The 24,651-nt window shown below is 35.6% G+C and overlaps 1 protein-coding gene across 1 annotated transcript in view; it reads right to left on the bottom strand.

The window, feature by feature from the left end:
* Positions 1-24,651, bottom strand: part of NRDC (nardilysin convertase) — a 96,920-nt gene that overhangs the window by 50,230 nt on the left and 22,039 nt on the right. The window contains exons 2-6 of the mRNA XM_043449359.1: positions 18,925-19,246; positions 16,210-16,343; positions 15,198-15,267; positions 14,961-15,042; positions 13,986-14,139 (exon numbers count right to left, since the gene is read on the bottom strand). Of these exons, the coding sequence (XP_043305294.1) occupies positions 13,986-14,139; positions 14,961-15,042; positions 15,198-15,267; positions 16,210-16,343; positions 18,925-19,246 (762 nt within the window). The remainder of the gene's footprint in view (positions 1-13,985; positions 14,140-14,960; positions 15,043-15,197; positions 15,268-16,209; positions 16,344-18,924; positions 19,247-24,651) is intronic.

Below are 24,651 nucleotides of genomic sequence, written 5' to 3'. Positions count from 1 at the left end.
GTAGGATCTTATTGTTTATCCATCCTATATATACTTGTTTGCATCTGCTAATCCCAAACTCCCAACTGTTCCCCCTCCACCCACCTTTCCCGTGGCCACCACAAGTCTGTTCTCTATGTCCTTGAGCCTGTTTCTGTTTCATAGATACGTTCATTTGTGTTCTATTTTATTTTTTTTTAATTTTTTTTACTTTTGACTCAGTATTTATTTACTTTCATATATTTAAGCACAATAAGATATTTGAGGAATAATTGAAGGTATTTTGATCAAAAGTATTATTGAGGCAGTTCCTTCAACATCTTGGGGACTGCACCCTCAAACTTCTTTTCTAAACTGTTTTTCTGGGCACTTGTAACCCATCACCCTGGACATGTTACATTGAAAATGGTGACTGACCTTCAGATTAAACATGCAACCAGGGCTGTGAACTACTGCTGGAGAAGCTGTGAATTCTCTGACCACCGGTTACAAGGCAGCAGAAACAGTATGGCTAGTAGATAGCAGTTTGTGAGTCAGGTGTTTATACAGTTAAGTTATTAACAACTCATTAGTCTGGGGCCCCTAGCTAAAATTATCACATTTTAAAAATAAGGTGATAACTATGTTCTGGGCCTCCCAGATTGTGTTCTATTTTAGATTCCACATATAAGTGATATCATATTGGTCTCTGTCTTTCTCTTTCTGACTTACTTCACTTAGTATGATAATCTCTAGGGTCCATTCATGTTGTTGCAAGTGGCATTATTTCATTCTTTTTTATAGCTGAGTAATACTCCATTGTATATACACACCACTTCTTTATCCATTTATCTATTGATGGACATATAGGTTGCTTCTATGTGTGGCTATTGTAAATGGTGCTGTTATGAACACTGGGGTGCATGTATCTTTTCAAACTAGTCTTCGTCTTTTCCAGACGTATGCCCAAGAGTGGGACTGTTGAACCATGATGGTGGATCATGTTGTCCACACTGTTTTCCATATTGAATACACCAGTTTACATTCCCTCCAACAATGTAAAAGGGTTTCCTTTTCTCCACACACTCTCCAACATTTATTATTTGTTGACTTTTTAATGATGGCTATTCTGACCAGTGTGAGGTGGTACACCTCACTGAAGTTTTGATTTTCATTTTCCTAGTGACTAAGATGTTGAGCATTTTTTCATGTGCTTATTCATACCTGAGTAAGATACCTGAGTATCTTCCTTGGAGAAATGTCTATTCAAATTCTTTGCCCATTTAAAAATTGGATTATTTGCCTTACTGTTGAACATAGATACTAGCACCTTAGCAAATATACCATTTTTAAATATTTTCTTCCCTTCTGTGAACTGTCTTTTCATAGGACCCATTAAAGCAAAAAAAATTTAATTTTAGTGGAGTCCAATTTATCCAGTTTTTCCTTTGTTCCTTCTGTGTTTCATGGCATATCTGCAGAACTATTGCTATGTCCAGTCACAAAGATTTAAGCCTATGTTCTCTTTAGTCTTACAGCTTTTGCTCTTACACTTAAGTATATGTCTCAATATGTATATTTTTTGGACAAAGTATCTAACTTGATTCTTTTGTATGTGCATATCCAGCTGTCCCAGTACCATGTGTTGAAAAACTGTTTTTTCCCATTGAATTGATGTGGCACCCTTGCAACTAACCGTAACTGTAATGGTTTATTTCTGGAGCCCCAACTCTATTCCACTGATCAGTATGTCTATTCTTTTTTTTTTTTTTTAATTTATTTGGCTGTGCTGGGTCTTAGTTGTCACATGTGGGATCTAGTTCCCTAACCAGGGGTTGAACCCAGGCATTGGAAGCATGGAGTCTTAACCACTGGACCACCAGAGAAATTCTCCTATGTGTCAATTCTTATGTCAGTACCATTTAGCTTTGAGTAAGTTTTGAAACTGAGAATGTGAGTCCTTTAACTTTGTTCTTTTTCAGGATTAATTTTGACTATTCTTGGTCAATTCCTTTCAATATGAATTTCAGAACCAACTCATCAATTTCTTCAAAAAAGACAGCTGAAATTTTGATATGGACTAAGCTCAATCTACAGACAAATTTGGGATGTACTGCCATCTTAACAATATTAAGTCTTGTAATCTATGAACATGGGATGTCTTTCCAGCTCTTGCAACTCTCTTGTTAAATTTATTCCTAAGTATTTTATTCTTTTTAATGCTACTATACAAGGAATTTTCTCAATTTCATTTTTGAATTTTTCATTGCTAGTGTGTAAAAATACAGTTGATTTTTGTACAATGACCTTGATTCTGCAACCCCATTAACCTGATATTAGCTCTAACAGTTCATCTGTAGAATTTGTAGGGTTATTCACATATAGTTAAGTTCTTGCTATTTGCAGTAGTTATGCTTTCTAAAGTCATCACATCTGCTGAATAAGCAAGTACTGAATGACTCTCCAGGAGTAATACATACATACACACACAAACACACACACACTCACACACACAGATTATGACCTTAAATCCTAAAGGTATCTCATTCTAGTTGATTCTCTTTTATTTCACAAAAAAGAAAATGAGATTCAGAAGCATTAAGTACTTTGCCTAAGGCCACTTTCCCAAGGGGCCTTTCCCAATGGGTACCAGAGTTGAGACTCAAACTCCATAGAACTGGCTCCAGAGCCAGAGCTGCTTTTACTATGTTATTCTGTTCCCTATCCTCTGGTCACTTCTGTATGAAAGCTGAAATAAAAAGGCAGAGTGTTGCCTTGTTTAACCTCAGGTGAGAATGTGTAGGTCAGGCAACTCAAATTTTTCACAATTTTCCTTTTCTTCTCCCCATATGTCCATGAATGACTGCAAAAGCATCACAAGTATTCATCTTGGAGCTATAAAAAATTTAAGTGAGTAGATGAATTCTCCATAAATAATGAGAATCATTCATATAAGATGATGCCATCTACAAGCAGTTTTACTATTTTCCCAATCTGAATGCCTTCTTTTTTGTGTCTAATTGATCTAGCTTAAACCTCCACTACAATGTCAAATAGAGGTGGACAGAGCTGATGTCTTGATCCTCATATTTGGGGAAATGTTTTCAATCTTCCACCATTAAAAATGATGTTAGTTGTGGGTTATTCATAGATACTCTTTATGAAGTTGAGGAAGTTCCCTTTCATTCATGGTTTATTACAGGTTTTATCATGAAAGGGTGCTGAATTCAATTAAGCGCCTTTTCTATTTATATTGAGATAATTTTTAAAATGTGTTTCTGTCCTCCCATTAATTTGGCAATTATGTTGACTGGTTTTTGTATGGTGAACTACCCTTGCAGTCCTGGGATAAATCCCACCTGAATGGTGCATAATCCTTTTTATATGCTGCTGATTCAGTTTTGTAGTATTTTGCTGAAGATTTTTGCATCTATATTCTACTATTTGGAGAAGGAAATGGCAACCCACTCCAGTACTCTTGCCTGGAAAATTCCATGGATGGAGGAGCCTGGTAGGCTACAGTACATGGGGTCGCAAAGAGTCGCACATGGCTGAGTGACTTCCCTTTCTTTCTTTCTATAGTTCCTTTTGGAGAAGGAAATGGCAACCTACTCCAGTGTTCTTGCCTGGAGAATCTCATGGACATAGGGGACTGGTGGACTATGGTCTATGGGGTTGCAAAGAGTCGGACATGACTAAGCAACTAACACACACACACACATTCTACTACTGGCCTATAGTTTTCCTGTACAATCATTGTCTAGTTTTAATATCAGAGTAATACCGGCTTCATAGAATAACTTAGAAGTGTCCCTCTTCTATATTTCGGAAGAGTTTATGAAGCATTAGTTTTAATTCTTTAAATGTTTGGTAGAATTCACCAGTAAAGTCATATGGATCTACACTCTTCTTTTGGTAAGTTCTTGATTACTAATCCAATCTCTCATTATAGGTCTATTCAAATTTTCTGTCTCGAGTCAGTTTCAATAGTTTTGTGTCTTTCTACAAATTTGTCCATTTCATCTTGGCTATCTACTTGTTGGCATACAATAGTTCACAATCCTATTACAATTTTTTAATTTTGGTTATATCATACTAATGTCCACTCTTTCATTTCTTTTTCTTGGTCAGTTTAGCTGAAGGTTTGTCAATTTTGTTCACCTTTTCAAATAACCAAATTCTGATTTTGTTTATTTTCTATTGTTTTTCTATTCCCTATTTCATTTATTTCCACTCAAATGTTTATTATGTCCTTCCTTCTGCCTACTTGGGTTTAGATTGCTCTTCTTTGCCTTGCTAATTAAGATGCAAGTTTAGGTTCACTTGAGATCTTACTTTTTTAATGGAGGGGTTTATAGCTATAAATTTCCCTCTGAGCACTGGTTTTGATACATCTCATAATTTTTTGTATGTTGTTTTCATTTTCACTAGTGTCTAAGTATTTTTTTAACTTCCCTCGTGATTTCTTTTTTGACCCATTGATTATTTAAGGGAAGACTTAAATTTCTACAGATTCATGAAATTCCCCAAATTTCCTTGTTACTGATTACTAATTCCATTCCTTTACAGCTAGAGAACATACTCTGTATAATTTCATTCTTTCAAATATATTGGAAATAAATTTATTTTATGACCTAATATATATCAATGCTGAAGAAAAGTACATGAAATACTTGAGAAGAATGTGAATTTTGCTGATTTGGGGTGAAGTGCTCTGTTAAAGTTTACATGCTTGTTCATGTCTTCTATTTCTTGTTGATCTACCCAGTTGTTCTACTCCTTATTGAAAGTAGAATATTTACATTTGCAACCAATATTACTGAATTGTGTATTTCTCCCTTCAATTCTGTCAGTTTTTGCTTTATGTATTTTGAGGTTCCTTTGAAAGATGAACGTGTGTTTATAATTGTTACACCTTCTGATGAACTGACCCTTATATTATAAAACTCCCTTGTCTCCAGTAACAAGTTTCATCTTAAAGTCTATTTTGTCTGATATTAGTTCAGCCACCATAGTTCCCTTTTAATCAGTATTTGTATATACTTTTTCATCCTTTTATTGTCAATCTATTGGTGTATATTTAAGGGTTCCCTGGTGGCTCAGTGATAAAGAACTCACCTGCCAATGCAGGATACATATCATCCTTTAATTGCCAATCTACTGGTGTATTTGAACCTAAAGTGTGTCTCACACATGTACACAATGTTCACTGTAGCGCTATTTACAATAGCTAGAACACAGAAGCAACCTCTATGCCCATCAACAGAGTGAATGGATTAGATGTGGTACATTTACACAATGGAATATTACTTGGCCATAAAAAGGAACACATCTGAGTCGTTCTAATGAGGTGGATGAATCTAGAGCCTATTATACAAAGTGAAGTCAGTCAGAAAGAAAGATAAATATCGTCTACTAATGCATATACATGGAATCTAAAAAGATGGTACCAATGAATTTATTTGCACGGCAGCAATGGAGAAGCAGACATAGAGAATAGACTTATGGACATGGCGGGTGGGGTGGGATGGGAAGGAATGGGTGAGATGTATAGAGAGAGTAACATGGAAACTTACATAACAATATGTAAAACAGAAAGCCATGGGAATTTGCTGTACGACTCAGGGGACTCAAACAGGGGCTCTGCATCAACCTAGATGCACGGGATGGTGGGAGGGAGGAAGGAGACTCAGGAGGGAGGCGACATATGTATACCTATGGCTGATTCATGCTGATGTTTCACAGAAAACAACAAGATTCTGCAAAGCAATCATATGTCAATTAAAAAAATACAGTGGGTCTCTTAGAGGCAGCATATTATATAGCTGACTCATGTTTCTTCACCCAGTCTGCCAATGTCCTATCTTTTAACAGAAATGCTTAATCTATTTACATTTAATTACTGATAGGATTTATATCTGTCTTTGCTATCTACTGCAAGTCTTATGCCTTTTTTCCCCTCTATTCCTCAACTGCTGACTTCTTTTTGTTAAAATAGGTATTTTCTAGAGTACCATTTAAATTCCCTTGCCACTTCTTTTACTATATTTTTGAGTTATTTTCCTAACTAATAACTTATAACAATCCGTTTTGAATTAATACCAACTTAACTTCAGTATTACATGAAAGCTTCACTTCTATATACCTGTTCTCTTTTTTTTGTGCTATTATTGCCATACAAATGATATCATTATACATTATATGCCTATCAACACATTTATAATTTTTGCTTTATACAGCTATCTTTTAAATCAGGAAAAAATTACAAAAACTATATCTTTTATATTTATACAGGTAAACAAAGACAGTATAAATTATATAGTATAGTATAAGTTATAAGTGTGTGCTTTATTTCTTCATGTGGAATTGAGTGTCCTTTCAGTCTGAAGGACTCCATCCATCTAATACATCATAAAGAGAAGATCTGCTAATGACAATTTTAATTTAGCTGAGAATGTCTTAATTTCTCCATTTAGAAGGATATTTTTGCTGGATAAAAAATACTTGGGTTTGCAGTCTTTCAGTACTTTGAATGTATCATACCACTGTCTTCTTGCTTCCATGATTTCTCAAAGCACCTGTTTACCCTACTGAGATTAACTTTTATGAAAAAAGCTGCTCCTTTCTTGCTATTTTCAATATTCTTTTTACATTTAGCTTTTAATGGCTTGATTATAACATGTCTTAATGTGAAAGTCATTGTTGTGAATATCACTGTTTATTCTTCTGGAAATCTGCTGAGGTGCTTGAATGTGCAGATGTTTGTCTTTTACCAATTTGCAACGAGTTTGGCTATTATGTCTTCAAGAATACTTTCTATGTTTTTCTCATTTCCTCTTGGAACTTCTATAAAACACATGCTAGTATGCTTGATGGTATCCCATAGATCTCTGAGGCTCTGTTTTATTTTTCTTCATCCCTTTTCTTTATTTTTGTTCCTCATACTGGACAATCCCAATTAATCTTTCTTCAAGTTTTTTCATTCTTTCCTCAGCTAGCTCAAATCTCCTGTTAAGCTCTTCTAGTTAATTTTTCAAGTTGTAGTTTTCAACTCTAGAATTTCTATTTGGTTCTTTTAATAATTTGTATCTGTTGGGGGGTGTTAGAAGGAAGGTTCAAGAGCGATGGGATACATGTATACACGTAACTGACTCACTCTGCTATACAGCAGAAACTAACACAGAATTGTACAGCAATGATACTCTAATTTTTTTTTTTAAAGTGAGTAAAAATAAAGCAACTATTTACCTGGGAAAAAAATAATTTGTATCTCTTTACTGATGTTCTCTATTTAGTAACACATCATTCTTGTGTTCTCCTTTAGTTCTTAGACATAGTTTTCTTTAGCTCCTTGAACATAATTAAAACAGGTGATCTAAAGTTTCTGTCTAGTTAACTCCAGAATCTAGACTTTCGTAGGAACAGTATCTATTGACTACTGTTTTTCCACTGTATCATACTTTTCTGCATCCCTCATAATTTTGTTGAAAAAAGTTTTTTTAGTAATATAATGTAGCAACTCTGTAAATCAAGCCTCTCCTCCCTCCTCAGGGTTTGTTGTTATTGCTGTTTCTTGCTGTTACCATTTACATATTTAGTGCTCTTCTGATTTCCCTAGGTGCTCAGACGGTAAAGAAACTGTCCGCAATGAGTGAGACCTGGGTTCAATCCCTGGTTTAAGAAGATTCCCTGGCGAAGGGAAGGGCTACACACTTCAGTATTCTTGCCTGGAGAATTCCATGGACAAAGGAGCCTGTGACCATGGGGTTGCAAAGAGTCAGACATGACTGAGCAACTCACACTTACCTTAAACTAATCCTGTGAAGTCTGTATTCTTTGATGGCTTGGTTAGCTTAGTGATAATCTCTAGTTGCAGAGAGATTTCCTTAAATGCCTTGCCAAGGGGTTCTCTATGCATATTGGGGGATGCTTTCAACATTCAGTCAGGCAGTTTACAACTCTACATTAGCCATCACATCCTGCTTGCACAGAGACTCAAGATCAGCCATGACAAGAGTGTAAGGCCTTAAGTCTTTCTTGAGCATGCATACAGCCCTGGACATGACACAGCTTTATGCACATATGTGACCTTCAAAATTCCCAGGAATATCCTGGAGCTTTTCAAAGCCCCTTAGGATATCTTATTTTGCAGTTCTTCCTTTTAAGCTTTGTTTGCTCCAACTTTTATCCACTGCCTCAGATGGTCACAAAGTTAAACTATTGCCATCTAAATGCTATAGACAAATGCCTCCAGAGAAAAAGATTTTTGCAAATACGTGAGCTCCCAGTCAGACCAAATCATAAAAGTTCATGAATGGTGGTTCCCAGGGAACTTCTAGACAAGTCAAATAATGAAGATTCTCTAGAACGATGTTTTTAGAGATCTCTTAATCCATCCAGCCCCTTTCAGTGGCTGCTAGACTGCTGTTTTCACTAAGACTGTGGGACCTCTTCGTTTTCAAGATTACTGTAGAGTTGGGTAGAAGGGAATGGAAACAGGGCAAATTAAAATGTCACAAAGCAAACTGTTCTTACTAAGATTTAGTCACCTGCTTGAATAAACTCCTTGGATTGTTGCAAGCTTTTCTTATTTCCAGAGTTCTGAAAAAGTTGATTTTGACAATTTTTGGCAAGGTTCTCATTGCTTTTACAGAGGGGCTTTCAGAGGTCCTTATTTCACTATTCCTGCTGAGGTCAATCTGCTTTTTATTTCATTTATCTTCACCTTTTCTTTCTTCTTTCTTTGGGCATACTTTGCTGGTCTTACTCAGACTTCCTGAGATTGATCAGCTCATTAACTTTAAACTCTTCTTTTCTAAAATATACATTTGGGGGTGGTTTAGTTGCTAAGTCGTGTCTGACTCTATGGATCCCATGGACTGTACCCTGCCAGGCTCCTCTGTCCATGGGATTTCCCAGGCAAGAATACTGGAGTGGGTTGCCATTTCCTCCTCCAGGGGATCTTTCCAACCCAGGGATCAAACCCAGGTCTACTATATAGCAGGCAGTCTCCTGCATTGCAGGCAGATTCTTAACCAACTGAGTCATGAGGGAAGCTGACAGAATACACATTTAAAAGTATTTATTTCCCTCTAAGAACGATTACAGCTGCATCCCACAACTTATAATATTTTTATAATTCAATACAAAATATTGTCTAATTTCTGATACACTTCCTCTTTACCCAGGTATTCCTTAGAAATGTATTTAATTTCCAAACATAAGGTAATATTCTGTTGTCTGTTACTGATTTCTAGCTAAAATTTAACTGTACATACACACTGTGATTAGAAAACACAATCATTAATAATATGGTTTCAATGCTTTGAAATTTGAGACTGAATTTGTGGCTTAAAATATGCTCAAATGAAAATATTTTGTAGCTGCAAGGTGTTGACTAAGGATTCAAGTGGTAATCTTTTTGTCCTAATCTTCAAAGTTCTTACTGATTTTACAGTTATTCTATCAAATACTGAGAAAGGGATGTTAAATCTCCCATTGCAGTTGTTTACTTATTCTTTGGTCTTTACATCTGATTTACTTTGAGGCTATGCTATCAGATGAGTTCAGACTGGAAACAATCATGTCTTCCTTGTTAAGTTTTATCAATATGACATGAGCCTCTTGAGCAACACTTTTTTTTTTCCAAGACTTACTACATGTACTAGTCACTCAGTCATGTCCGACTCTTTGCAACCCCATGGACTGTGGCTTGCCAGACTTCTCTGTCCATAGAATTTTCCATGCAAGACTGCTGGAGTGGGTTGCCATTCCGTTCTCCAGGGGATCTTCCCGACCCAGGGATCAAACCCAGGTCTCCTGCATTGCAAGAAGATTCTTTTACCATCTGAGCTGCCAGGGAACCCCTCCCAAGTCTTAGATACAGAAGTCTTAAAAACTATTTGCTTAGGCTTTTTAAATCCAGTCTGATGTTTATCTTTTAACTGGAAGTTAATCCACTCATATTTAATAAAAATTACTGTTACATATGGATGTACATCTACCTCCATCCTCCTTTGTCCTGCTTGTCCCACTTGTTCTATCCCTCCTACTACAGTTTTCTTCTTTGAATTTATTTGAGAGACTTATTCCAAACGTTTTCCTTGTACTGGTTTGGAATTTTTATGCCCAAACTATGTTCTTTCAGCAGTTACCCTTAAAAATATTATATGTATCCTTTTAACTTATCAAAGTCTAATATTCATCTTATAAAAATACCTTTTTCTCCATTTAGCATTACTCCTGATACATTGTTGTTGTTGTTTTAACTCTGTATACTTTTAAGTTTCATAATTACTGTTTTAAATAATCAATGCTCATTTATATTATTCATATAAAATGACTTTCATTGCCCCACTATCTTTTTTGCAGCTCAGATCTGTATTCTCCTTCTGCCTGAAATATATTCTTTAGAATTTTCTTTGGTAAGCTGGTGGCATGCACACTCAACTGTGTGTCTAAAGGTCTATTTTACAATCATTCTTACAAGATATTTTTTGCTTGGTGTAGAATTTGTAGTTGGTGGTTATTTTCTTTCAGGCTATTACAAATATTCTACTGTCATTGAGCTTCCACTACTGCTGCTGAAAAGTCATCCATCAGACTAACTAACATGACTTTAAAGAACTTCTGCCCTTTCATCTGGCAAAGATTTTCTATATTTGGTCTTCTGTAGTCACTATAACTTTCTACATGTGGACTTAATATATACTTTTGGAATTTGTTAGACTTCTTTACCCTCTGATTTGATGTTCTAGAAATTTCCCAGTGATCAACCCTTCAAATATTTTGTATTAATTTTTTCTCTTCTCCTTCTAGTTCTCTAGGTACATATATATTGGACATTTTCACTCTATTCTCTATGCTACTTTTCCTTTTTTCTGTATCTTTCATTTTTTTTTTCTCTTCACACTGTATTTGGGATTTCTCTTGGTCTATCTTTCAATTCACAAATTCTAACATCATCTATATGTACTCCTCTCTTAAACCTATCCATGGTTTAAATTTCAATTATCATGTCTCAATTCACAATGCCCTTTCTTTTTATATTTCAAATCTCACAGGTCACATTTTATAGTTTTCTATGACTTACAACTGTATTCAAACTTGTCCCTTATTTCTGTAAAAACGAATCATCTTTGTAATACTTAACCATGCCAATCTCTAAGATTTCTAAGGCATTAAGTCTTTTTCTGTATCCTGTTCTCATTCATATTGTCTTATTTTGTTGCATGTCTGCTTATATTTGACTCAATGCTGGTCACTCTACTTGAGAGTAGACAAAACAAAGGCATTTTCTTTTTGAGAGGGTTTGTTTTTGCTTCTCTTGGGCATCAGAGAACACTACCAGTTCTGGACCATGTTAAACTATATTCAAGGCTTAAGGTTCACTAGACAACATAGGCATTTTTCAAAGTAGTCTGTAACTCCTCAGGATGGCTAATCCATCTCCTCGGCCTAAGGGTGATGCCTTCTGTAGTCCCAATTTATCAGGAGAAGAGTCTCCTATTAAATATCCCACTTTGTGAACTTCCTGGACTTTGATAAATCTTCTTCTTGCCCTGAAATACTGATAAACTAAAGTTCAAATTTATTTAAATTAGCAAAGGCCACCAGGGTAAAAGCAGCTTTCATTCTCATTTACTTAATAGAGTAAAAATTCAGTTATTTCCTCAACTTTTTACTTAAATGATTCAAGATACTGAACAATATGACCTATGAGGAAACTAGATTTTACTGACCTATTAAAAAATAGACACACTTAATCCATGCTACATAAGAGTCTTTTGCAAATTATCCAAAGACTTTTTATTTCATATTAACTGTGAAAAAGTTAAAGTGAAGTCGCTCGGTCGTGTCCGACTCTTTGCAAGCCCACTGACGTAGCCTACGGGGCTCCTCCGTCCATGGGATTTTCCAGGCAAGAATACTGGAGTGGACTGCCATTTCCTTCTCCAGGAGATCTTCCCAACCCAGGGACTGAACCCTGGTCTCCCACATTGTAGGCAGACGCTTTACCATCTGAGCCACCAAAGAAGTCATATTAACTGTAGAAGTATAATAATTATCATATGTATTATAGAATATGCAATGCTTAATGCTCTACCACTGTCTACCATTTATGGCATAAATTTCTGGCCTGATATTCTTAATAATTTCTTCTATTAGGCAGTAGCATTCTTCTTATTAATTCTGACAGTTTTTTAAGTAGAAATAATCTGTAATAAATGTACAAATATCTTTGGATTTCCTAAAGTACTCCTTAGATTAAAAATGTACAGAATTTCTTAAGAAGAAATGAAACAAGTTCTTTAACTAGACTTTATAGCAGATTTCATCATCTCTGAGGTGGTTGTAATTTTTTCAACATATCCTTTGCTCTTCTTTTTTTCCAATGAAATGTGTTTATTTATGAGTATTCAATTTGTCTACTGCTTAAGTTTTCTTAACATGTTGTAAAACTTGGGAGTCGAAAACTTTGAAACAAAAGCAAACACACAGTCACCCTAAAGAGTATTCCTGATTTTCTAAGTTTATAAAAAAGATAAATTTGGGCCTCATTTGCACTGCTTGATTAACTTCTTTTGTTTCTATTCTTTTGTTTGTTATTTTGGAATTAAATGTTTAATTAGATAAACACTGATATCAAATATATGTGCTGTGAGCATATCCTTAAGCATGCAATTAAAAAGAGCTATAAACTATTTCACTGAATACAAAGTAGAGAGCCATATTTAAGATTAAAGAAGAAAAACCACTATGTTGTATCCTATTATAAACACTGTCATCAAAGTAATTATGTCAATTTTAATGGGATTTTGGCATTGTTTTAGTGGAAAAGCTGTTAACTTGGGGGTTCAAGAACAGACAAATATTTATTTCCTTGAAAATAATGGCATATTCTTTCAACTTACAGGAACTTACCCAAAAGTTTTCTCAGGGTCAAATTAATTCTTAAGGGATGAGACAATTTAAGAAAACTTGACCACTGTCATGTTTTGAGAAATTTTTTTTGTCATTTGTGTTTTGATTTTATGGCATTTTTTTTATATTTAAAAAAATCTGTATTAATTCATTCAAGACATCTCAAATAGGTATCTGCCAGATTCTTGATACTAGAGATAACCAACAAAAAATGGACCAAAAACTGTCATCAGACTTTACATTATACTGGTCAAACACGATTATTTCTTTCTTTCTTAGTATTTCAATCTTGTATTTATCTAGATTTTGGTATAAAGTGACTTCTTTTTACTATTGTATGCTTTGCCTTACAACCTTGCTATATCAAAGCTCTATTAATGCCCTGACAAACTTTTGAGAAGATAACTTTGAGGATCAAAAGCTCTTTTTAAAAAAGTTTTAAAAAATCCATGCAAATACACTCAGAAATTTCACTCCTTAGAACTTAGCAAAAGGAAATGATTAAGTATGTACACAAATTGAATATTCACTATAGCATCACAGTACCAGAAAACTGAAAATAATTCAACTGTCCAATAATATGTGAATGGCTAAACAGATCCACAATTACTTAGTCATGTTTTGTAAATTATAAAACTATATGCAAATGTGATAAACCTTGTTTTAAAATATGAAAAGATATGAATAAGCTGATTCCATATATGTTACAAATATAGGTGGTTACATTTCACAATATCAATCATGGTTATCTCTAGATTATGAAATTGAGAGCAATCTTACCTCTTTTTCCCTTCTCTGTTTTCCATATTTTCTACTAAATTAGAAAATAATAATTGCAATAATGAGTCAATAGAGACTACATTTACAAAATTCAAAAGATGTTTAAATGGTTTCAATTTAATCTTTAATACAAAGACTAAGTATACAGAACAAGAGCCAAGGTATATTCACAATTTGCTCTTTTCTCCAAATAAAGTACTGTTGATAGTCCTACAGAATTAAGAGTACTGCTGGAAAAGAAATACCACAGAACAATGCCCAACATTGCCAGTTGTAAGATGGCACCAGATAATCAAAATAACAATATATTTTGGGTTATTTACCTATCCAGGGCTTCTTTGAAGGACTTCCTCTGGACATCAAACTGAAAGACTGTGCGTTCACAATCAGTTGAAGCATTATCACTGCCCCCATGTTTCTTCAGGAAGGCATCAAATCCATTCTCATCTGGATATTTCAAGCTACCCATGAATACCACTAAGTGAAAAGAATACAAAGTCACAAAACACAAAGATACAGACAATGTTTTTATTAACAAGGATGAAGTTTCAAAAAAACTGGTATAAAATATGCCAACAATGGTTACATATGGATAATACTTATTTTCTTCATAGTACTTCTGTTTTTTTAACTTCCTATAATGCTCATATATAACTTTTAAATTCAAAAACTAAACTTTTTAATGAAATATGTAATTTATTTGTAAAAGGTTAAAATGTAAACTGACATATTTGCAAACTAATTTCTACTATAAAAACTCATAAGGTAAGAAATTCACCCTTGAGTAGCTTAGAAAACTAGAATACAAAGAAGTAGTAATTCAAGAGTTCATAACTGGATAGCATTCACAAAGGTTTTACTTGGGTACATTAATAATTACACTAAAGATTTACTGTTTTGCTTTGATATTAATCATGCCTTTTTATTTTTCTGTATTTCTAATGCTTTGACATCTTGAGGCCTTGCCAACCCTGGAAGGAACTGCCCCTCCCAAGATGACAGTCTAAACTCCTCAAGATTAGCAATTTCCTCCTGATTGGTTGGCCTTAGTGTACCTGAATAATAAGACTTACATTTTAACATAGTTTTCTAAGCAGTTTCACTTTAATCCTCAAAACAAGTACACTCAAGATTAAAATTAAGTCTTTCCCCTATGATATTCACTAAGATTTCTTTTCTTAGTTTTTCTCTTATTAAACATTATCACAATCCTATCAAACCAGTCACTTATCTTTGAAATCAATTCTTACAAATTTGGAGGTAAAAACACACCCGAGAATATTTTACAAAGATCTTACTGTGTTCCAAAAAGTGTGCCAGCCCGGGCAGGTCATCTGGATCAGCAAAACTCCCAACTCCAACACAAAGAGCCGCTGCAGACTGGAGTAAGTAGAACACATACAAATAGTGAGTCAATCCTACAGGAATAATAATGTCATCTCATTTTAAGGATTCACTTGGAGATGGACCTTATCCAATAAAAGGAACAGAATTCTTTCCCTGAGAATCAGGAGGAGCAGCAAAGTGAAACTCACCAGAACTGTGTCAGTTTCACCCTGCTGCTCCTCCTCTTGCCATCCTGCAAAATGCTGAACAGGTGCAGACCTAAGGGAAAAAGCAGAAACAGACAGAAAAAAAGCCAAGGGGGACTGGCCAGCCCACCCAAGTATCACTTTGTGTCAGCATTTCAAAGTTCTGAACCAAGTTTGTTTCCTGATTAACCAGATTTCAGAAATCTGCAGAAGTAATAATATATCTGAGGAAATTTTCTCGAACGATCTCTAAACAATTAAAGGCTCTGTGTTCGTTAATTCAAGTTACTAGATGGAAACTTCTCAATATGTCACTCAGAAAATATTGTTTTTATTAAAACAGGGCATAAGATAACAAGTCAGGGAAACATCTAACAAAGATAATAAATTAATGGTTATTAAAAAATCTTTAGCCATTAAAGAACTACAGAACTAAACTTTAAAGAGGCTTTTTAGTTCTTCACTTCTTATTTAAGGTATAAAAAATACATTACTTTAAAAAAAAAAATACATTACTTATTGGTTGACATTTTCCCAGTACTTTGGGAAAATTAAGTCACAACAAAATAGATGGTCAGGAGGTATACCAAATTCTGCATTTAAAATGATCAGGGCAAACATTATATCAAAGTAAGTTAAAAGACACAAAAAAGGAGAGAAAAATAGTCAATTTGAATCCTTAAGGACAGAAAGCTGAATTATTAACCTTCTCAAATTTTACAAACGTCAATTTTAAAGGGCTAACACATTTGATGACACAGACTATTCTGATAAACGGTTATCCTCTTAGAAGGCTTTTAAAAAAAATAGCGTACAGCTGGTATATAAAGTCTAACCATGTGTTGGCAGGGGGGCGGGGGTGTACGTTTTTGGAAGAACCAAACAGCCTCACTTAATACTCATAAATCCCTTATTTAAGACGTAGACACATAAACTCAGTTAAAACATGAGGGAATATCCACTTCTTCAAAGCACAGTCTAATGGGTTCTGTGATGTGTTTAATAGATGCCTAACCTGCTTTCAGCTCCAACTACCCCATTAAGATTTCTTGTCTTGAACAGCAGGGTTGAAGACATTTTTGTATAAGTTGACTTAAACCACAGTTTATCAGTCAGCTTTGACCACAGCAAAAACAGGCTCTGCAATTGCTAGAAAAGAAATTCATACTTGAGAATTATCTATCCAAAAAATTCATACTTGAGAAATTCATACTTGAGACTTGATTTAAGAAAGCCTTGAGCAAATCATAATTCAGCATATATCAAACTTAAATTCCAATCTTGTTAATTTATCAAAACTTTTTTTTTTTTAATCAAAACTTTAAGATCAAGAACAAGTTCTCTCTGGGAGAAAGAAAGTGGAGGGGGGTAAAAATGATGATTCGAAAGAGTAGCCAACTTCTTAATTAGGTAGATGTTCTCCAAACACCTCAAAAAATTTTCTTCCTACTATCCTTACACATTCACATATTCATCTTAAACACAGTTCACATTTTTCAAATAAAAAGTCATAAAACCACTGCAAAATCCTATACTACTCTTAAGCCACCTCTTATCTAGGCTATCTACTTTATTTACCTTTTGTAGGCATTTATTCATTCAGTGAATAGAAATAATTTTCCATGACTACAATCATGGGATCTTTCCTTTCACTAGTGTACCCACAGCATAAAACAATTTGATCTCGTCTTCAAACTGCACTAACCTCCTCCATTCCTTTCTAAAATCCAGAAAATCAGCTATCAGTATCTTAAGAGGGAATATATCATACCAAGTTCTCAGAAAAGACAGGCAGCATCTAAGCTATTTTTTAAATGATCACTAGAATCTGACCCTGCTGCTTCTAGACAAGGTAACATTTAGAGTTTGATGTACGTAATAAGCAAAATAAAAAGGGGTACCCAAAATACTGTATGCACATCTTCTTTTGTCAAACAGGTTCACAATTGCTATATAAATCTAAAATATTTTATTACATTTTGACAATAAAATTGGCTATCAAAAAATTTTTTAACTTAATCCTAGAGTTTTGCTTATCAATTGATAGAGGGTATGAAGAAGTCCGAAATACAGGAAAAGCTATTAACAGAGATACAGGAAGAAAATTATAAACCAGGAATATTCAGTTATGAAGTTATAACACAGTATGTCTGGAGCTAAAATGGACTTCAAAATGTATGTAACCTAATTCTCTTGTTTCAGAAATGAGGGGGGAAAATGAGAAAATGAAAAGGTCTAAGATCATTTGTAAAGATAACGGCAGTCTCAGAATTAGAATTCAGGTTTCCTAACTATCACTGTTCTTCTCACTTGACTTATTTCTTCCCTTCTATTATTTCTCTATTTGAAATTATAAGATCTATTTTAAATTAAAAGTGAGTTCATTAACTCCTGATTTATTTATAAAGACTTTAGTATAGACTATAAAGACAACAGACTATCTACATATATACTTTTTTCCCTGGTGTTTTGGTTTTTATCCATAAAGCCTTCCAAGCTAAAATCACTTGGCCTATCCTGCTCTGCCAAAACAGGCATCAGTTATAATCTGAATAGCAAGAGGGAATAGCTGCTTTAAACCTGACTCAATCCCTCCAACACCTAAGTGAAACAACCGGCACAATCTTCTTTAAAAAAATTTTTTTTCCAGGAAGAATACCTATTAATTTATCTAAGACATACCTACTACTTACATTTCAAACTGTCAAATTTTGAGGGCTGATTTTATAGTGTTATACATGTGATGTTTTAGATTTTAGTGTTAATAATCTGAACTTTAATTCATTTTTTTGAGAATGGTACCATGTTGAATATATTACCAATATTTAAGATACTAGCTTTAACAAACATTTGCTGGTCAATTCCACTATAATGGCTCCAGAATATTATACTCCAATGTAGATATTTTCTACTTCAAAATGGACGCATTCTTCAAAAAATATCCAGAAAGAAACATTATTTCTATCAACCAGTACTTATCTATTCACCTACTGTTATTAATATATTCCACTAACTAAGCTCAACTCCCCATTTCTATTTCAATTCTTCCAATTTACTTATTAATTATTTGGACCACTGATGCTTCCCCATAAAAATACAAATCACATTCAGTTACTTACATAGAAATTACCGATGAGGATTCTCAAAAACACAGGCCTATGTAAGAATTCTACACTACACCTGTTCTTCTCTTATGCTTTTTCCAGTCTCTCCAAGGATAATACATTCTCTTATTCCTCTATCCCATGCTAAGAACTTTGCAGATTCACAGCTCCAGGCATTTGTTTTGAAAACATGCAGTCAAATATTCCCAGTGATTATCTCTGAGAGTTATGGTTATGGGCAACTTTTATATTTTTGTTTATTTTCCATTAGCTTCTATAATGAGCATTTGTCATTTTTATAATAGAGCAAAAAGAAGCTTTTTTTCCTTAAATTTTTTGGCCATACCATCTGGCATGAGGGATCTTAGTTCCCCGACTAGGGATCAAACCCAGGCTCACAGTATTTGAAACGGAGAGTCTTAACCACTGCTAACCACTGGACCACCAAGGAAGTCCCTAGAGGAAAATGTTTTTTTTAATGTAATCTTTACATAGGATAAATATTCCTTTACTGAAGATCAACAGATATATACTTCCTATTTGCCAGTAAGAGACAAAACATAAATTTGGAACTTATCACAAAGAATTCCCAAATTAGAAAAAGATGTAACAGACATGACTCACACCTGTTTTTCAGTGGTTTTCTTTCTAGCTTCTGCCCTCTCTTCTAATTCTTCCAACTCATTATCCTCAGCGTCGAGATCATCATCATGTTCATCATCTTCATCATCAAACTCATCTTCATCATCAAAACCTTCTTCATCATCATCTTCTATTTCTGCTCCAGAATCTTCATCATCATCGTCGTCATCATCATCATCATCATCTTCTTCCTCTTCTTCCTCCTCATCTTCCTCTTCATCATCTGTTGCATCACCCATTTTACCTTCCATATTACTTAGGTCTGAAATCAAAAGTGCCTGCAAGCCATTTCGTAATTTGATGTACCTGAAAAATAAAAAATGAAAAAAAAAATCACAAAACATTCAACTCAGCTATTCATTATACTATGACACTGAGAGATGAACTCCCCAGGTCCGTAGGTGCCCAATATGCTACTGGAGAGCCATGGAGAAATAACTCCAGAAAGAAAGATGAGACAGAGCCAAAGTGAAAACAACACCCAGTTGTGGATGTGACTGGTGATGGAAGTCAAGTTTGATGCTGTAAAGAGCAATACTGCATAGGAACCTGGAACATTAGGTTCGTGAATCAAGGTAAACTGGAAGTGGTCAAACAGGAGATGGCAAGAGTGAACATAGACATTCTAGGAATCAGTGAACTAAAATGGTCTGGAATGGGTGAATTTAATTGAGATGACCATTATATCTACTACTGTAGGCAAGAATCTCTTTGAAGAAATGGAGCAGCCCTCATGTCAACAAAGAGTCCAAAATGCAGTATTTGGGTGCAATCTCAAAAATGACAGAATGATCGCTGTTCTTTTCCAAGGCAAACCATTCAATATCACAGTAATCCAAATCTATGCCCCAACCAGTAATGCTGAAGCTGAATAGTTCTATGAAGACCTACAAGATCTTCTAGAAGTAACACCCCAAAACAATGTCCTTTTCATCATAGGGAACTGTAATGCAAAAGTAGGAAGTCAAGAGATACCTGGAATAACAGGCAAATTTGACCTTGGAGCACAAAATGAAGCAGAGCAAAGGCTAACAGAGTTTTGCCAAGAGAACGCACTGGTCATAGCAAACACCCTCTTCCAACAACACAAGAGAAGACTCTACACATGGACATCACCAGATGGTCAATACCGAAATCAGGCTGATTATACTCTTTGCAGCCAAAGATGGAGAAGCTCTATACAGTCAGCAAAACAAGACCAGGAGCTGACTGTAGCTCGGATCATGAACTCCTTATTGCCAGATTCAGACTTAAATTGAAAAAAGTAGGGAAAACCACTACCATTCAGGTATGAGATAAATGAAATCCCTTATGATTTTACAGTGAAAGTGACAAATAGATTCAAGGGATTAGATATGATAGAGTGCCTGAAGAACTATGGATGGAGGTTTGTGGCATTGTACAGGAGACGGTATTCAACACCATCCCCAAGAAACAGAAACGCAAAAAGGCAAAATGGTTGTCTGACGAGGCCTTACAAATAGCTGACAAAAGAAGAGAAGCTAAAGACAAAGGAGATAAAAAAACAAAAACAAAAAATACCCATCAAATGCAGAGTTCCAAAGAATAGCAAGAAGAGATAAGAAAGTCTTCCTCAGTGATCAGTGCAAAGAAACAGAGGAAAACAACAGAATGGGAAAGATTAGAGATCTCTTCAAGAAGATCAGAGACACCAAGGGAATATTTCATGCAAAGATGGGCACAATAAAGAACAGAAATGGTATGGACCTAACAGAAGCAGAAGAGATTAAGAGGAGGTAGCAAGAATACACAGAAGAACTATACAAAAAAGATCTTCATGACCCAGATAATCACAATGGTGTGATCACTCACCTAGAGCCAGACAACCTGGAGTGCAAAGTCAAGTGGGACTTAGGAAGCATCACTACAAACAAAGTTTGTGGAGGTGATAGAATTCCAGTTGAGCTATTTCAAATCCTAAAAGATGATGCTGTTAAAGAGCTGAACTCAATATGCCAGCAAATTTGGAAAACTCAGCAGTGGCCACAAGACTGAAAAGGGTCAGTTTTCATTCCAATCCCAAAGAAAGGAAATGCCAAAGAATGTTCAAACTACCGCACAATTGCACTCATTTCACATGCTAGCAAGGTAATGCTCAAAATCCTACAAGCTAGGTTTCAACAGTACGTGATCCAAGAACTTCCAGATGTACAAGCTGGATTTAGAAAGGGCACAGGAACCAGAGATCAAACTGCCAACATCCACTGGATCATAGAAAAAGCAAGGGAATTCCAGGAAAACATCTGCTTCATTGTCTACGCTAAAGCTGTTGACTGGGTGGATCACAACAAACTGGAAAATTCTTAAACAGATGGGAGTATCAGACCACTTTACCTGTCTCTTAAGAAATCTGGATGCAAGACAAAAAGCAAGAGTTAGAACCTTACATGGGAACAACAGACTAGTTCAAAACTGGAAAAGGAGTACAATAAGGCTGTATATTATCATTTTGTTTACTTAACTTATAAGCAGAGTATACCGTGTAAAATGCAAGGTTGGAAGACTCACAAGCTAGAATTAAGATGGCTGGGAGAAATATCAACAACCTCAGATATGCAGATGACACCACTCTCACAGCAGAAAGCAAAGAGGGAGAGGAACTACAGAGCCTCTTGATGAGGGTGAAAGAGAAGAGTGAAAAAGCTGGCTTAAAGCTCAACATTCAAAAAACGAAGGTCATGGCATCCAGTCTCATCACTTCACAGCAAAGAGATGTGTGAAAAGTGGAAACAGTGACAGATTTTATTTTCTTGGACTCCAAAATCACTGTGGATGGTGACTGCAACTACAAAATTAAAGGACACTTGCTCCTTGGAAGAAAAGCAATGACAAGCTTAGTGTGTTAGAAAGCAGAGACATCACTTTGCTGAAAAAGGTCTGCATAGTCAAAACGATGATTTTTTCAGTAGTCATATGCCAATACAAGAGGTGGACCACAAAGAAGGCTGAGTGCCAAAAAACTGATGCTTTCAAATTGTGGTGTTGGAGAAGACTCTTAAGAGTCCCTTGGACTGCAAGATCAAATCAGTCCATCCTAAAGGCAATCAACCCTGAATATTCATTGGAAGGACTGATGCTGAAGTTGAAGCTCAATACTTTGGCCACCTGATGCAAAGAGCTGACTCACTGGAAAAGATCCTAATGCTGGAACATATCCAGGGCAAGAGAAGGGGGCGACAGTGAAAAGTTTGAGAATAACAATATACAAAAGAAGTGTCAGTTCCTCAAGTCGTGTCAGACATGCTTTGCGACCCCATGCACTGTAGCCCGTCAGGCTCCTATGTCCATGGGATTTCCCAGGCAAGAATACTGGAGTGAGTTGCCATTCCCTTCTCCAGGGGATCTTTCCAACCCATGTCTCCTGCATTGCAGGCAGATTCTTTACCATCTGAGCCACCAGGGAAGCCTGTAACAAGATACAAGAGTTCCTTCAAATCAGTAAGAGCATAAAACAAAAACAAATAAAAATAAGTTTAAAAATATATACAAACAGGGTATTCTCACACACTTGCTTATGAATCTCAGTGGGTATAATATTTTTGTAGTATATGGCAAACCTATTTTCTTAACAATGAGAACTCTGCATACCTTTTACCCCAGTGATTACATTTCTAGATGTCTCACAGAAATATTCACACACATGCACAAAGATATGCAACAATGTTCACTGCAGCAACATTTGTGATAGAGAAAATTTGGAAATCATCCAAATTTCCACATAGAGAAAAACATGCAAATAAATTATCTCCTGGCCATACCATAGTATACTATATAACTTTCAAGACCTCATTTTCATATACAGAGATAAAATAATTAGCCACTCAGGTTCCAGTCTTAAATTGCTATTTCTAGACCTAGATAGTGCTAAGTCATTACAGGTCAAAAAAGGGTACTTGGGAAGATAACCATGTAATTATATAACTTGTCATTACCTCCCAACTAAACCATGTAGTCTCTATTTATGTGTGTGTGTGTGACTGCGAATAAATTTTTGGAGGGGTAAGGCTCTTCTAAGATGTCTAAGAAAACCTCTCTCCCTTTAGCTTTTTCAACTGTCTACATCAATTTGGTTTCACCCTCTCATGGTTCCTGTACTGACTATAAAGACTGAAGTAGGGACTTCCCTAGCAGTTCAGTGGTTAAGACTTGGTGCTTTCACTGTCATCTCAGGTTAGATTTCTGGTTGGGGAACTAAGATCCCCCCAAATCATACAGTATGACCAAAAAAAGAAAAAGAAATTAAAAGACTGAAGTAGGTTTCTTCAAACCAAGCCCAAGAATCAAGAAGGTGGTATTATTTTCTTATAATAAAGTAGCCACTCATTCATTTTTATTTGTTCCTTCATAAAATGAACCAAACTTTTGTGAAGCTACTTTCATTAAAATTACCACAGCTAAGAGTTCATTTATTTAAATGCAAAAATACATAAGAAATACTTGATACCACAAAGTCAGGGAAGGGTGCTATCTGTCTAGACCTGGAATTAACAATTGAAGGCTAGAGTCTCAGTCATTAATTACTCTATACTTTAAACTGTATACATCTTTGCAGTTTAAAGCTGCAGACCTGGTTTAAGAAGTCCATAAAAGTATTAATTGTTATGCCCACCCAAACCATTAAAAATTAAATCTGTGTAGCTTTGCCTGTAAGTCCAGGGCAGTTATAACTCTAAAGTTGATATAGCCTGAGTCAGCCAAAGCCTTCTTACCCAAGCTGAATTAGTTTAAAGCTAACCATACAACTGTTTTTAAAAAAAAAAGAAAAAGAAACAAAAACTTACTGCATGGTACAATACAGTTCTTACAAACAACCAAGCTCAAAAAAATCCACATGGTTCTATACTTGTTAAAACATAATAGCAAGCCAACCCATTTAGGGACTACCAGAAGGCCTTTTTGTTCCCCAATGGCAGTCCATCCCTATTTCTCAAGTTTCCTAATCTATGGATCAGTTGTTAGGTTATTAGGTGTAACTAACCATTTTAATAATGGTCCCATAGTGACCTGGTCAATATTCCCAACAAGAGTTGGAGACTATTTCTTCCCGCTTATTGAATCTGGGCTAACTCCATAAGTGAAGTGAAGTCGCTCAGTCGTGTCCGATTCTTTACGACCCCATGGACTGTAGCCTGCCAGGCTCCTCTGTCCACGGGATTTTCCAGGCAAGAATACCAGAGTGGGCTGCCATTTCCTTCTCCAGGGGATCTTCCCAACCCACGGATTGAACCTGGGTCTCCTGCATTGTAGGCAGACGCTTTTACTGTCTGAGCCAACTTTGCCTTTAATTTGTGGTGAAGTCCTAGAGTCTAGGCCTCAAGATGTCCTGCAGCTTCTCCCTTCACTCTTTTGGGACTTAACTGCCATGTCAAGAAGTTTAAACTAGACTATGCATGAGGACAGATTAAGTGCAGAGAGAAGTCCCTCCTTCTAGCTGTTCCCACCAAGGCCCTAGACATGTGATTAAAGCCATTTTAGATCCTCTAGCTCCTATCGACCTACATAATGAATACAGCCACACAGGTAAGCCCCGATAACAGGAACAAAAAATTGCCCAGCCATCTGAGTGAACTGCAAGAACATAATAAATCATTGTTGCTGTCAGCCACTTAGATTTTGAGGTGGATTATTACAAGGCAATGCTAATATGCTTGCTGGCTTGCTTGCTCAGTCGTATCTGACTCTACAACCCT

Source organism: Cervus canadensis, chromosome 2, assembly GCF_019320065.1.
Source record: "Cervus canadensis isolate Bull #8, Minnesota chromosome 2, ASM1932006v1, whole genome shotgun sequence".
Classification (NCBI taxonomy): Eukaryota; Metazoa; Chordata; class Mammalia; order Artiodactyla; family Cervidae; genus Cervus; species Cervus canadensis.
This window is presented reverse-complemented; position numbering and strand designations above follow the sequence as displayed.